Raw genomic sequence first — 14,889 nt, 5'->3', positions numbered from 1 at the left:
TCACAACCCTGCTTGCCTCTGTTTCTTCATCTGTAAAATGAGTTGGAGAAGAAAATGGCAAATTGCTCCAGTATCTCTGCCAAGAAACCTCCCCAACAATGGGGTCACAGAGTCAGACATGTCAAAAGCAACTGAACAACAAATCCCCTAATTAATTTTCTATTCCAATTCTCCATAAACCTTCTCATCTCTCCTTAAGCCTTAACTGTAGCCTTACACTCTCAGCCCAAGTCTTATACCTCACAGAAGAAATTGAGGCCATTGGTTGAGCACGTTCCCTCTTCTCACCTCACTCTCAGCTCATAACATCTTCCCTCATTATTTCTTGGCTCACTCAGATGAAGAAGACTGTCTTATACCCTTGATCACATTTCTTCTATCTTTTATAGCAGATCACTTTCATTATCATTTCTACTTTCATCTTCAAACTATCCCTTTCTACAGGCTCCTTCTTGGCAGCCTACAAATATATCTTCCTTCCCATCCTTAGAAAGCTCTTGTTTCATTTTACTGTCCTATCTAGCTAACCTACCATTGTTTTCCTCCTCTCAGCTAAATTCCATAAAAAACTAATAATTATATCTCCAATACAAGCAAATATGATACTGCTGCATCTCAGCCTCAGAGGCTGCATGGAGTGGACAAACATCTGTGAACAGAAAGTTGTGTGGTTAAAAAAAAAACTTTACCTCCTCAGATTAAAGGTCATTAAAATATTCACTAATTGTTTTTTGACATCTTGTGATCCATATTCTCTCCTTCCCTTCCACCACTCCCCTTCCCTAAGATATAGGTTGTACATGTTCAACATGTGAAAGAAGACACATATTGATTACATTTGAGAAAAATTCATGGAGGAAATCAAGTGAAGGATAACATGCTTTAAACTGCATTTGTCAGTTCCTTCTATGGCATTGGATAACCATTTTTATCATGAGTTTCTTTGAGTTGTCCTGGATTTTTGCCTTGTTGGTAATGGTTAAGTTATTCACAGCTGATCATCATATATTATGTTATTTCTGTGTACAACATTCTCCTGCTTCTACTCACTTCACTTTGCATTACTTCATATAAATCTTGAATTTAAGTGAGGCAAAATTGTACAAAATCAGCCTCACTTTCTTTCCAGTGACAAGTCAAAAGTCAAGATGACTGGTGATGGCTACAGATGCAGGGGATAACCTTGCTTCTTTGATATCTAACCAGCTTCAAGTACTCCCAATGCCCATTTTCACTGCCTTCGTGACTGTTGGAACAAATTGTTCTCACCTGCCCATTCTGCCAGAGGAAGTCTTCACAAGCTTAGGGTAGACATTCCCCTAACTCACAGATAGGTTTGATGCCTGTTAATTATCCTTAGTCTGATTCAGCCTGTCTGCTAAGGCAGTTTTACCAAAGTGTGACTATTGTGTATGCTATAGTGTCTTAGAACCATAGGTGAGAGCTGGGTAGTAGGTAGACACCAAAGAAGGAAAGCAACCCTGAAAAAGGCCCAGCAAGCCCTCATACCAGAGGTACTAGTCTTCTCTGAACAACTTGTACATCTCAAGTGCTTAATAAATACTTGTTGCTTGATTAGTTGATTATAGTAGAGATAATGTGGTGATTAGGTCTCTCTAAAATAAAAAAAAGTGTGATAGTTACTCTTAGCAGTCTTCTTGCCTTTTCACATGTTAATTTATTTGGAGTATGATACTAATTGTATTATTTTCACTGATTTATTATACTGCTCAAGAAGTGTCTTTTTTGTTGGAGGGGATAAGGAAAAATTGAGACACTAATACACCATTGGTGGAGCTGTGAATTGATACAGCTATTCTGGAAAGCAATCTGGAACCATGCCTAAAGGGCTATCAAATTGTGCATACCCTTTGATCCAGCAATATCAGTACTAGGTCTGTATCCCAAAGAGGTCAAAATAGGGGAAGAGGACTGTAAGATTTAAATTAATATCAATAACTCCAAGTACTAATTTTATAAAGTTTATTCTATCCACACACGACCTACCTGTACCAAAATATTTATAGTAGCTCTTTTTGTGATAGCAAAGAACTGAAAACTGAAGGGATGCCCATCAGTTGGGAAATAGCTGAACATATTGTAGTATATGATTATAATGGAATACTATTATGCTATAAGAAATGACAAACAAGATGATCACAAAAGTACCTGGAAAGACTTGTATGAAGTGATGTAAAGTGAGTGAATAGAAACAGGAGAATGTCATACACAGGAACAACAATAAGATATGATGATCAACTGTAAATGACTAAACTATTATAAATGAGGCAAAAATCCTGGACAATTCTGAGGGACTCATGACAAAAAAGGTTATCCACAGCCATAGAAGTAACTGATGGAGTCTGAATACAGATTGAAGGATATCATTCTTCATTTTATTTCCTCCATGAATTTTTCTGTAGTGTAGGTGATATGTTTTGTTTCACAACATGATGAATGTAGAAATATATATTTATCATATGATAACACATGTACAATCTGTATCATTTTACCTGCTTTCTTGGGGAAGGGGGTTCTGGGAGGGAGGGGAAAGAACATAGATTGCAAAATGTCAAAAAATTATTAAAAATTGTATTGACATGTAAAAAAATAAATCTACAAGAAAAGTGGCTTCCTCTTTTCTCTGAGATGAAATAGAAACTCTTCTGTTTGTTATTTAAAGCCCTTCACAATTTGGCTCCACCCTATTTTTCCAGGGTTATTATGTATTACTTCTTCATGACTGCATGTTTCAGTCAAACTGTCCTATTTGTTATCACTCACACATTAACAATCTATTCTTTTGTATAGGCTGTTCCTCCTGCTTGGAATGTACTTCCTCCTCATTCTACCCTTTAGAATCCTTACCTTCCTTCAAGGATCAGCTCAATTGTTCCTTTTTATATTAGGCCTATTCTTTTGCCATTGGTTGCTAATGTCCTGCCCCTAGCACTTATATCTTATAGATTTTGTATTTACTTCTCTATGTACATGTTTTTTTCCAAAAGAATGTAAACTTCTTAAGGAAGGAGTTTTTTTGTTTTTGTTTTTGTCTCTATTCCCAGTATTGTAGCACACTATCTGACACAGGGTTGGGTTGTTGTCCTTTGCACTTAAAGAGGACCAAAATGGCATCACAATATTGGAGTCAATGCTGTGTGTTCATCTGTAGCTGATCAGACCAATATGGACTCAGAAGCATCTGCCACAGGTGGGACACAAATAGCTCTTATGAACATTTGGGATGGAATACCTGGCACAGGGTATAGGTATAATAAATGCAGTCTAAACCACTTGTACATTCACTGGGAAGCACAATAACCTTAATGAAGAAGGAAATGTCAAACTACTTCAGTATCTTTGACAAGAAATTCCTAAAATGGGGTTGAAAAGAGTCAGACAAAACTGAAAACCACTGAACATTACAACAACTGTACATTATAATGACCAGATATAGTTTTTAAAAATGGATAATAATTGCAGGCATAGGTATAATGATTGTTTAATTTACCTGTGAATAAAAGGAGGAATATGTCTATATTGGAGGTAAACAAACTTTATAATTAACAAAGGGTAATTAGGTAAGGTTCCTAGCAGGCTGCTCAACACACAATAGGTCCTCAATAATTGCTTGTCATTGTTTCTTGTGAATTGTAGATAATAATACCTCTCCTGCCAACTTCATAAAAGAACAGACTACATAATTAATGCATATAAAGCAAATGTTTTATAAGTGCAAGGCATTATATAAATGCTAGCTATTTCATTATCTTTTCTTTTTCTTGCGGTCCCAGGAATATATTATGCCCCTTTGTAGATCTCCCTTGAGCTTCAAGAATATTGCTATAAGTAAAAAGGGAGGCCTAAGGAACAGTGTAGGGAAGGGCAGTGGAGAGCATCGGACCTAGGCTCCCATTCAATATTTGTTTTACCTTGGACAGGTCATTTAATTTTTCTTGGCCTCAATTTCCCCCTACCTAAAATGAGAGTGTTAGGTTAGATCAGTGATGGTGAACCTTTTGTAGATAGAGTACCCAGCCCACCATCTCCCCCCCCTCAGAGTGCCATGTCCCTCCTGGACACTGAGTGCTGGAGTGCCCCTCCCTCCCCTTACCCCACACAGGGTGAGAGAAAGCTCTCTCATTGAGCTGCTGGGTGGAGGGGCAGGTGAAGTGAGGAATGTCCTCAGCAAGTGTAGAGGGGAAGGAGAGTGATCAGTCTTCTACTTCCTTCCAGCTCTGCTGCCCATGAGCCACCCACCTTACCCTCTATGCCTCTCATTGAGCTGCTGGGCAAAGGGGGAAGGGATGGGAAAAAATATCATCAGGCATGGTGAAGAGGAGGGAAGGGAGCAGCTCTGCCTAAGTCCCTCTGCCTTTCTAGTAATGAATTCTGGGTGGGGAAAGGGTGGCTGTGTACATACAGAGAGAGCTCTGCATGCCATCTTTGGCACCTGTGCCATAGGTTCACCATCACTGGACCAAATGAACTTGAAGATCCTTTTTGACTCAATGAACCACAAATCTAAGTGGGAAGGAATACATTTATTATATTATTGTCTTTCTCTCTGATTTGATATCTTACCTCAGACATTTCAAGTTCTCTCACCTAACTCATTCAGGTTAGGGATAGGAAACAGACCTGTGACTTTATTATTACAGGGAACTCTTTAATAAGTTACTTGTTACTTGGAAAGTGGGTAAAAGGAAAAAAAAATTTTTCTTAAGGTGAGAGGAGCCAAGATTTGGGCAAGTTATTTACTGTTTCTTGGCCTCGGTTTTCTTATCTATAAAATGAAGGGGTTAGAATAGATTGTTTCTACTGTTCCTAGAACACCAAACATTCTATGATTCTAAAATATTTTCTGGGTAATTATTATGTACCTGGACACCAGACTGGATGATGTGGGAGGATTCTAAAGAAATATAAGGTGGCCTTTGTTTTCCAGGATCTATAATAAAGTTGTTGAGAGAAGGCATTAGCCTAGAAAGAAATCAAAGAATAGTTTGACTACATGCTAAAATTAAATGCTAAATTGTGTGGAAAGAATTGACAATTATCTGTGGAAATTGGAAGCTCTTTTACTAGCCTTGAATTCAACCCACATTTGGGTTTCTACAAATAGGAATGAAAAAATTATTTATATGGTATCTAAATATCTATACTGTATATAATCCTTTGGATTTTGAACTTATAGGGAGTCGGAAAGGGGTTAGAAGAGGTAGTTATATTTTCCATCAATGATTTTTCTAAATTTAATGGAGTTAATCTGCTAAATTCAATGGCATAATATATTTCCATATTTTGATACTGAATATGATAGGGTGACTTTTAGATCTAATGATACAATTTCACAAAAGTTGTGGGTAAAAGTGAGTTTATAATGGAAAGGCTTCTTCTCTTGTAAAAGTGACATTTGCCACCAAAAGGCTATAAAATGTACATAATTATCAGCTTAGTAGGTGAAGGGGGAAATTTGTGGTAAGGGTGGGAATTTTTCTTGTAGATGCTAGTAAATCATTCTTGTTCTGTCTTGTCTCTATAAACGACACTTGTATTTTTTTGGATAGGGTTTTAGAAAACACCAGATGCTGTACTATTTGAATTCATTATTATGGAAACACTTATAAAGAAACAGGTGTGGTTGGGAGTTGGCCATAACAAGTTGTCCTATAATCCGGAAATATTGTGACCAATGGGCTAACATGAAGGAGTGTTTATTTCGTTAAATACAAAGATCTGGAGTTTCATCACTTTAAAAAATGTTGGGGAAGGAACCCTACTGAGAAAAAAAAAAGGCATGGGATTCAGTTTGGAGTTACGTGGAGGGAGAGAAATTAAACCGTTAATCTTTGGGTTCAAAGCTAGGGAAAATGTTAAAAAAATGTTTTTTTCCTTGTTAGTGCGCCCAACACATATTTTAAAATATGAAATTAAATAAGAAGTTCCTATGGGAGTTTCTTGATATTCCCGAGGCGCTGTTTATGTAGCCCGCACCTGCGAGTTCCACCCCAGACACGGAGAGAGTTTCCAACTCCCAGTTTAGCAGGGGACCTCCGAACTCCGCAGCCCCAGGCCTACCTCCACGTGGCTCCTCCCACAGGTAGCGCTAGAAACCCGAGGTAGAGGGACTGGGACCGGAACAAAGGAAGTGGGAGGAATGGGAGCCCGGGGGTAGGCGGGCCTTTCCAGATCCCTGCAGGTACCTCTCTGGGCAGAGATGGGGCGGAGTCTAGTTCATGCCCAAGATGGAGGGCTAGCTCCCTTTAGGGAGCTGTAGGATACCTACGATCCCTTCCTCTGGACTTTTTTTCCTTTTGCTTTTGGAACAGTTACTGAAATCCTGCCTTTAATATACTCTTTTCCTTACAAATTACTTTTTGGCCAATCACTTTTCTCCTTTTCATTCCCACCTCTTCCCTCCCCTTCCTTCACTCTTTCTCCCTTCTCCACTTTTTTAACCTCCCCACCTCCCCCCAGCCCTTTAGTCTCTTCAGGGCCTCAGCTTATGGGAGACTGAACCACACGCCCTGCTCCCATGGCCTGGGGCTGCAGCCTAACTGAAGAAAAAGGAGGGGTGGGGCTGGGGGGTTTATCTCTAGGTCCTTTTCCAATAGCTCAATCAATCCTCTTCTAAGAGACTAATGCATAGGCTGGCTCTGCCACTTGTGGCTGAAAAGCTCCGAGGTGGAAGAGGGTGGGCAGGAGACCTGGCACGCTTCACCTGCCTTTCTCTTGGCCTCTGGTACTGATGACCTAGGGTGATCTGGAGCGGAGGCAGAGGCAGCGGCAGCAGCAACAGCAACAGCAGCAACAGCCCCTAGAACCCAAGAAGTCCCAGCACGCTGGCAGAGGGTAGGGAAAACGTGGAAAACTAGAGAGCAAGGTTCCAGTTGACCTGGACTCAGAAGTCCTAGGTTGTGAGGGAGGAAGAAAAGTTATCGATTTGCAATCCCCTAAGGGGAGGAGAGTCCAATTCCCTACGGGAAGTTGGATTTTTAAAGAAGTTCTGGAAACTGGCTTAAGTCCCCTTCCAGCTCCCACCCCTCCAGCCTCGGGAGCAATAGCTAAATCCCCTTTGTGATTTTGCCCCCTCCCCCTCCCAGCTATTTGTCCCTCCGTTCCCCTCCCCCTCGCAGCTAGTTGGCCCTCGCTGCCTGAAGAACAGACGCTGTAGCCCTGGAGTTGCAACTGACTCGAACACACACACACACACTCACACTGGCACGCACCCCCCCTTACCCCCTAGCCTTTGCTTTTATGAGTTAACCACCTTTCCAGAAGTTGCTGCTCAAGTTTGTAAATTCCTGTCGGTGGCCAGCAGCTCTATCCCGACCCTCAGTTTTCTCCTCCCCCTCCATCTCTTCGTTCCCTTCTTTTGGCCAAATAAAACCGGATCTGGGCCAGGAGAAAGGAGGAGGAGTAGCTAGAGGAGGGGGGAGGGAAGCCGGAGACGGAGGGGTTGAGAGGTGAGGGGGGAGTGGTGGTTACGCGCACCATTCATGGACTCTGGCTGGGACTGGTGGTCATTGCTCCGCGGCTCCTAGTCCGGCGGGCAGTTGCTCAAGGGCGCTGGGGCTGGGAGGCAAGCCCTCGCTGCCGCTGCGCCTCCCGAGCGCTATGGAGAACACGGAGCTCCGAAGCAGCCGGCAGGAGCGATTCCCAGACAAAGATCCCCGGCTCAACCCCTTGTTCGTGGATCCGGGGCAGCCGCAACAGCCTCTGATGATGGTGCTGGAGCCCAGAGGGACGGACGGGCACAGAATGGTGGAAGTGTTGTTGACTGGAGGGGCTCCCTGGGGATTCACCTTGAAAGGAGGGAAAGAACACGGAGAGCCTCTCATAATTACGAAGGTAAGCTAGCATCCAGGAATTAAGCAAAGGTTTAGGGTTGGGAAGGAGCGGGGGAGGGAAGGAAATTCTGGCTCAAGATGATCATTTTTGACTAGGGTTGGGTACTGACTGGGGTGATGAACTCCATAAGTTTCTTGAAGCAGGATTTGCTTCTGTGCTGTGATAATTACTTTGCGCGCCTCCTTCTTCCCCTACCTCATGACAACCGTGGACCCAGTGATAGTACAATGATATTTAATGATGATTATTGTTAATGCCCACTGAACTAATCTACAGTGTTAGTGTGTGTGTGTGGGGGGGAATTGCTCACGATTTTCCCAGGAGAAGGGGGAGTAAAACAGGGGTAAAGTCATTATATCCGAGGTTAGTGTGACTTGTGAATTTCGTTTTAATTAAAGGGAACAAATAGGCGATTGTAAAAATTAAGTTCCACCATGGACTCAGGTTTTGATTTTCTTTTATCAGATACATGGGATTTGTGCCCGAGTTCCTAGCTCCTGAAGTCTTCCGCTATGGGGTGGGGTCCCAAAGCCCTTACGTTCTCTCTCCCCCCCCCCCCCCCCAGTCTCAGGGGCACCCATTTCTATTTCCTCTTACCCCTGATAATGACCTACGGTTTTGCCCTTTACACCTTTCCCCCTTCCTCCTTGTCAGTGACCTGCACCTGTATTGGAAAGACAACAAGCTGTTAATAGTGCTTAGGAGCAAAGACTTGGGGGAGAGGGTAGAAGAGGAAGAAAAAGACTTTTTGCAATGAATCAGAGGGTCATAGGCTCCCCTTCCCCGCATGCCTAAATCAGAAACTGTTGAGGCTACCTACTGCTTCTTATTCTAAATACACAAATATGTATTACTAAGTTCCCACTATAGTCAGCACTATAATAATCAGATCTGTAGAGAACACCTAAGCTTTTTTTTTTCTTTCCAAGTATGGCTCCAGAATTTTTTTTTCTCATTGCTTTCAGTTCACCGGAAGAAGCTTTTTCTGACAATTTGGTGGTGGTTTGGGTTGCTTTTTTGGAGAATTATACTTGGGTTGAACCTATAAAACAACAACCAAACACAAGGAAACTAGTTTAAATTCCTTGTTCCTCTGCAAATCAAAGATAAGATAAAAAGACACATTTGAATTTGCTGTTTCTTGTTTTGCTTAATTATATTTATACAAAGCAACTCCCAGTAAAAATAATTTACCGGTTGATTTCTAAGTGGAGGCTTTAGCTAGAGCTTAACTGAGGGCCGAAGTTCCTTTTAAAATGTAAAAATTGTTGGCTACCAGCAGCTTTTGAAGGTGACTTACTGGTTTTCTCCACATTCCTTCCTCTCCACTGCCGGAAGAATTCATGTGACTCCTAACTTTGTGTGCCTGAAGTGGCTATAGTCTAGGAAGGAATATTGCTTTGTTATCCAAATTACCCAAATGTGACTGTAAGGCTTTTTATATCTTTGTGAAGGTGTGGCAACCAAGGGGAATTCCCCTGGGAGGCTTACTTAATACAGTTTTGAATTTATGTACAACCTAGAAAAGAGATCATAGTTGTTAGCCAAAATAGTTAAATCTCATCTTAAGTTTAATTAGTTGGATCCTTTCAAAGTATATTGACAGTAATAAAATGCTTTTACATTGAATCTTTGTGTATTGTGTGTATACACACTTGCAAATTTATATGTTATCAACTTTAATCATCAGTGTCCCACGTGGTCTATATCCTTAGGAAGTATTCCTGATTAGTAAACTTTGTTTTTTATTTTGTAAGACTGCCACATGTATATACATTGGTCTGTTTTTTTAATATAATGCAACAGTACATAGAAAGGCATGAGTACCTTGTTTAAAGTACACTTGATTGTGGTAGTATAATGAGATATGGTGTATCTCATTGTATTCTTATTGGAAAAGCATAAACCGCTTTCAAATTCAGTTTGGTATTACTGCCAAAAAAAAAAAATTATGGCCAGAAGAAGAGGATCTCAATAGCCCACTCTACCTTTTCAAAATGACCTTGTATATTCACTTATATATCTCCTACTTTACCTGTTGTAGACGCTCTAATTCTAGAGAACTTTAGGAGGTGGTGAAACAGTCAGTAAAACCTGATCTACTATAGATGGCAAGAACTTTTAGAGTAGTATTTGGCAGTTCACTTTTCTTTATTCTTTCATTTTGCATAAATTATTGTGGGCATCAGTTAGAACTTTTTTATTTTTTTCAGGTATAAGACTGGTCATTTTATTACCACAACATATATCATAATATATATGAGAATCTTAACTGGATTCAGAAAGTAAAATCAAAGCCTGCTTATACTCTGCTGGGGTAGAGAAGATGACTGAAATTATATATTAAACAGCAGGTTCAATACAGTTTGGCAATTTTTTTTTTAAACCCTTACCTTCCATCTTAGAGTCAATACTGTGTATTGGCTCCAAGGCAGAAGAGTGGTAAGGATAGGCAATGGGGGTCAAGTGACTTGCCCAGGGTCACAGAGCTAGGAAGTCTCCTGTCTCTAGGCCTGGCTTTCATTCCACTGAGCTACCCAGCTGTCCCCGGCAATTTCACCATTTCACTTAGAACTTTAAAGGTGAAGTTTAGAATGAAAATATTACATGCTTCCTTTGTAGTCATGTAGGTAGGGTAATATACTATTTCTTCCATCTTTCTATCTTGACTCAGGGTTTTGGAGAAATGAGGAATGGTTATGTCACAGCTGAATTATGTTAAGAAACCAAAATATATATTGGAAAGGCAGCCATGAAGTCAGGAAGACCTGGCTCTGTGACCTTGTACAAGTCACTTACCTTCTCAGTGGCAAGGCACCTTTTTTTTTTTTTTTAAACACTTACTATGTATTGGTTTTAAGGCAGAAAAGCAGTAGTAAGGGCTAGTTAGTGGGGGGTGAAGTGACTTGCCCAGGGTCACACATTTAGGAAGCATCTGATGCCAAATTTAAACCCAGGACCTCCCATTTCTAGGTCTGGCCCTCAATCCATTGAGCCACCTAGTAGCCCCTAGGCAATTGTAAGACTAAGTGTAGAGAAAGTACCAACCTACACTGGCACAAATAGTATCCTCATCTGGCAATTATAAATGAAATCAAATATATGAAATCCCTATTTCCAAACTATCCCAGATAATGTTATTTCTCATTCCTTAGCTTAGTGCCCCAAAATTTGTATGTAATTCCAAGCTTGTGGTCACTCTACCTGCTTTATATATAGATGAAAATTAAGTCATTTCTAACCTCTTCAGTTCTGAATAAATTTTTCTAGTTTGACTCATCATTTTTTGTTGTTTTATTATTTCAATCATGTCTGACTCTTCATGACTCCATTTGGGGTTTTCTCCATAAAGATACTAGAGTGATTGCCTTTTCCTTCTCCAACTCCTTAAAAAAAACAAAAACTCTTACCTTTCATTGTAGAATCAATACTCAATATTGGTTCCAAGGTAGAAGAGTGGTAAGGGTTAGGCAATGGGGTTTAAGTGACTTGTCCAGGGTCCCAGAGCTAGGACGTATCTTAGGCTCATCTTCCAACTCGTTTTATAAATGAGGAAACAGGCAAACAGGGTTAAGTGACTTGCCCAAAGATCATACAGCTAATAAGTTCTGAGGCTGGAGTTGAACTCAGGAAGATGAATCTTCTGAACTTCAGGTCCAGTGCTCTATCCACTGAGCCACTGACCTGCCTGACCCATAGTTGGCATAACATTATTTACTTCTCTCTTTTTTCTTATCTAGGTCTGGAAAACTAATTTTTGTGTGTCTTTGTAGCTGTTTCTGAGTGATTCGTGATTGATGCTTACCAGCTAGTAGTGCAAAAGCAGGATTAGTAGCCAACTTCCAAAACCTTTTAGATTTTGTAGAGTCATTTAAAGAATAGAACTTAATTATGCTGAGAACTGTGTGAATCCATTAATGGCATTGAAATTTTTGTTTGGATTTTGTAAAACTACCTTTTTTAAAAAAAACAGGTAGTAAAACATAATAGATTTTCATGAAATAATTCCTTTTAGAAATTCTGCTAAAAGAGCTGTTCTTTTTCATTTTGTAATCATATAGAAACACTGAAACATTCAGAGTTTGTTCCATGTATTTTTTCCTACTTAAAGCTGGGTTTGATGATGACTCATTCTTATATTAGAGAATACATTTATTTATTAACTTAAAGTAGTGAGTCTATATTGTATACTAGGGATGCTGTGTATTGGTTCTAAGGCAGAAGAATGGTAAGGTCTAGGCAATGGGGGTTAAGTGACTTGCCCAGGGTCACATAGCTAGGAAGTATCTGAGGTCATTTTTGAAGCTAGGACCTCCTGTCCCTAGGCCTGGCTCTCTAGCTACTGAGCCACCCAGCTGCCCCACATTATAAGTTTTAAATAAAAGCTTAGGTAAAATATTATTATCCCTAGTTTATATATAGTGCTTAACAAAATATCCATAATGCTTTGTTAAATTCAAATTTTAAAGATTGAGCTTAGAGAGGCAGTTCTACAATATAATAGAAGTAGCTCTGGCTTTAGTGTCAAAGGTTTTACATTCAGACCCTCCTTCTGAGGATTACTACCCATGCAACTGGGTAAGTCACTCCAACTTTCTTGGCCTTAGTTTTCTCATCTGCAATATGAAGGGCTTGGATAAGATAGTCTCTTGAGGTCCCTTTCAATTCTAGACTTATGATCCTATGACTTTTGCATCTTAGTTAGACATTTATAAAAAGGGATCTGGACATCTTTGATCCTGTGTGCCTGTGATTTGCCCTAGATTGTCCAGTAATCCCTCGCTTTTGGAGAAGAGGGTTAGAAAATGTATCCTTTACCTAATAGCATAGTAGCATGCATTGTAAACTGATCTTTTTCTGGAAATATACCTTTAGTCATTTGAAATTAGACAATTCCTGGTAGCTCTCAAGGTAATCATGCTTGAATTTTATATTCAAAATATCTTAAATAAATTAAATTTTTATTTAGTTCTCCCCCCAGTCCTCCCCAGTCTCATTTGACCTTTCTGGTGGTATGTTTGGAGACATCTGGTGACACAAATGTTTTTGTGAAAGGCATTTTTCTTTCTTTGAGTCCAGTAACCCCAAACTCTGGTGATGGCAGAGGGTTTTATTTACATAGCAAACACTAAAACAAATATTTGCTTCATTTATGTTATGTGGACTGAGGGAAAAAAAGGAAAGAAAGAACTGTTTGGTTCTAAGTTTTCATAAATAGCTAGCATTTATTACTGGGTATACAGGGTATGGACATGATTAGTCTGATGGGGTCTCTGTTTTACCATCAACAAACTGAAGTTAGTAATAGTATACCACCTTCCTTCTGAGTGGCATTCTAAGAATTCAGGAGAGAATGTGTGTAAAGCATACATAGCAAGGTCCTCTAACGAAAGGGGTTAGCAAAATACAGAACTTGAATACTATGTAAGGAAATTTTAGCCTGAAACTGGTATGACTAACTTCTTTACAAGTGAATCTAGAGATTAGGGAAATCTCAAATAGTTTATTCCTGAACTGGATAAAGATAAATCAAATGTGTCAGTTCTCAGGTGATGCAATACATTGGGACAGTTCTGATACAGGTGTGAGGATAGGGCTCAAGCTATTACGTGCTAGCCATATTTTATATTATATCTATGTACAGATAATGTAGATATAATTTCACTATGTGTAGTTGATATTTCAGAGAACTGATTTGATTGATTAGTATCTGCATAATTAGAGAGCATTGGTACCCAATTGTAATTCTACCATACCTAGGGTATTGTGAAATAAAAACTATCATAGTTTTCTTTTAAGTTATACATTAAATTTAATGGGAAACTTCAGGGAAAGGAGGCTAATTTCTAAAAGGTGCTGGGTAGAATATGAATGATTGAGAAAAACCATCCTGTCTTTGGGGAAAAAAATTATTCTGTGCCATGTAGGCTCTTCAAAGGGTGGATCTGAAGCTTCGTCTTTGTATAAGATAGAGTGTGATTTATTCAAGAATTTTGTTCACACATCTCTCACCTATCCTAAATCAGGTTTGGTCAGTTCTTGAAAAGGAAATGCTACAGGAAATGGTAGTTAGTGATTCATTAGGAGGCATTTTGAGTAAGTATTAAATGCACTAGTTTGGTGTTAGCAAGCACCCTGCTGTTAGAGGAATGTTTTAGTATGAATGAAGCCCCATTTCCAGTTGACTTCTTAAAATGTGAGTTGCCTAGCTATAATAATAGTAGTATTACCTAGAAGTACCCCAGGAGATGAATGACTCACTAAATTTTGCTTTGAGTCTTTTTTCTTAAAAATCCCTTCCAGTTTTTGTCTATACCTGAGAAAAGCTCTACTTTGAAGTTAAGTGTAGTTTTAGGCTGACCTTGAGGAAATGGGTCAATTTTAGGGTGAGTGAATTCTGGTGATTAGGACTGTAATCCTTTGAGCCATTTACCTAGACAGGGGATATCACAGGCTCCAGAAATGGCCTAACCTCTTTAGGAGACTTACACACTAGGAATGAGTGTATTTGGGATCTTTTGGACTGAAAGGCCCTGGAAAAGAGTATATTTCTTAAAATTTTGAATTTAATTCTAAAACATAGAATGAACTGGATTGGCTTTTTTTGAAGTGAGTGGGCATCTTTGCTGGGTCATTTGTCTTCATGGACAATTTTATCTTTCTTTGGATGAGATGGAAAGAGTGATAGAATTGGAGCCATAGGGCATGGATTCAGATCCCACCTTTATTTATTAATAGTCTTTCTGACCTTGGGCAATCACTTATTCTCTCCAAACCTCAGTTTCCTTTTATATTAATTCAAGAATTTGGATTAGATGACCTCTAAGATGCATTCTGATTCAAATTTATTTTACCATTATAACAGATACACTTCCTAATTTGGTATGCTTTAAACAAGAATTTTTATCATTATAAACATATAAATATTTCCATATGCAAAGTACCAGAAAAGGACAATTCTATATGAAATCATGAATCTACCATGTACTTATTATTATTATTATTATTATTATTATTATTATTATTATTATTATT

The 14,889-nt window shown here is 39.3% G+C and overlaps 1 protein-coding gene across 1 annotated transcript in view; it reads left to right on the top strand.

The window, feature by feature from the left end:
- The first annotated feature begins 7,590 nt into the window (after positions 1-7,590).
- The window catches only part of SHROOM2 (shroom family member 2), a 258,104-nt gene continuing 250,805 nt past the window's right edge, over positions 7,591-14,889 (top strand). Inside the window, exon 1 of the mRNA XM_044670384.1 lies at positions 7,591-7,854. Coding sequence (XP_044526319.1) covers positions 7,621-7,854 — 234 coding nt within the window. The 5' untranslated portion in view covers positions 7,591-7,620. The remainder of the gene's footprint in view (positions 7,855-14,889) is intronic.

Source organism: Gracilinanus agilis, chromosome 3, assembly GCF_016433145.1.
Source record: "Gracilinanus agilis isolate LMUSP501 chromosome 3, AgileGrace, whole genome shotgun sequence".
Taxonomy (NCBI): domain Eukaryota; kingdom Metazoa; phylum Chordata; class Mammalia; order Didelphimorphia; family Didelphidae; genus Gracilinanus; species Gracilinanus agilis.
The sequence above is the reverse complement of the archived record's forward strand: the minus strand, read 5'-3'. Positions and strand labels throughout refer to the sequence as shown.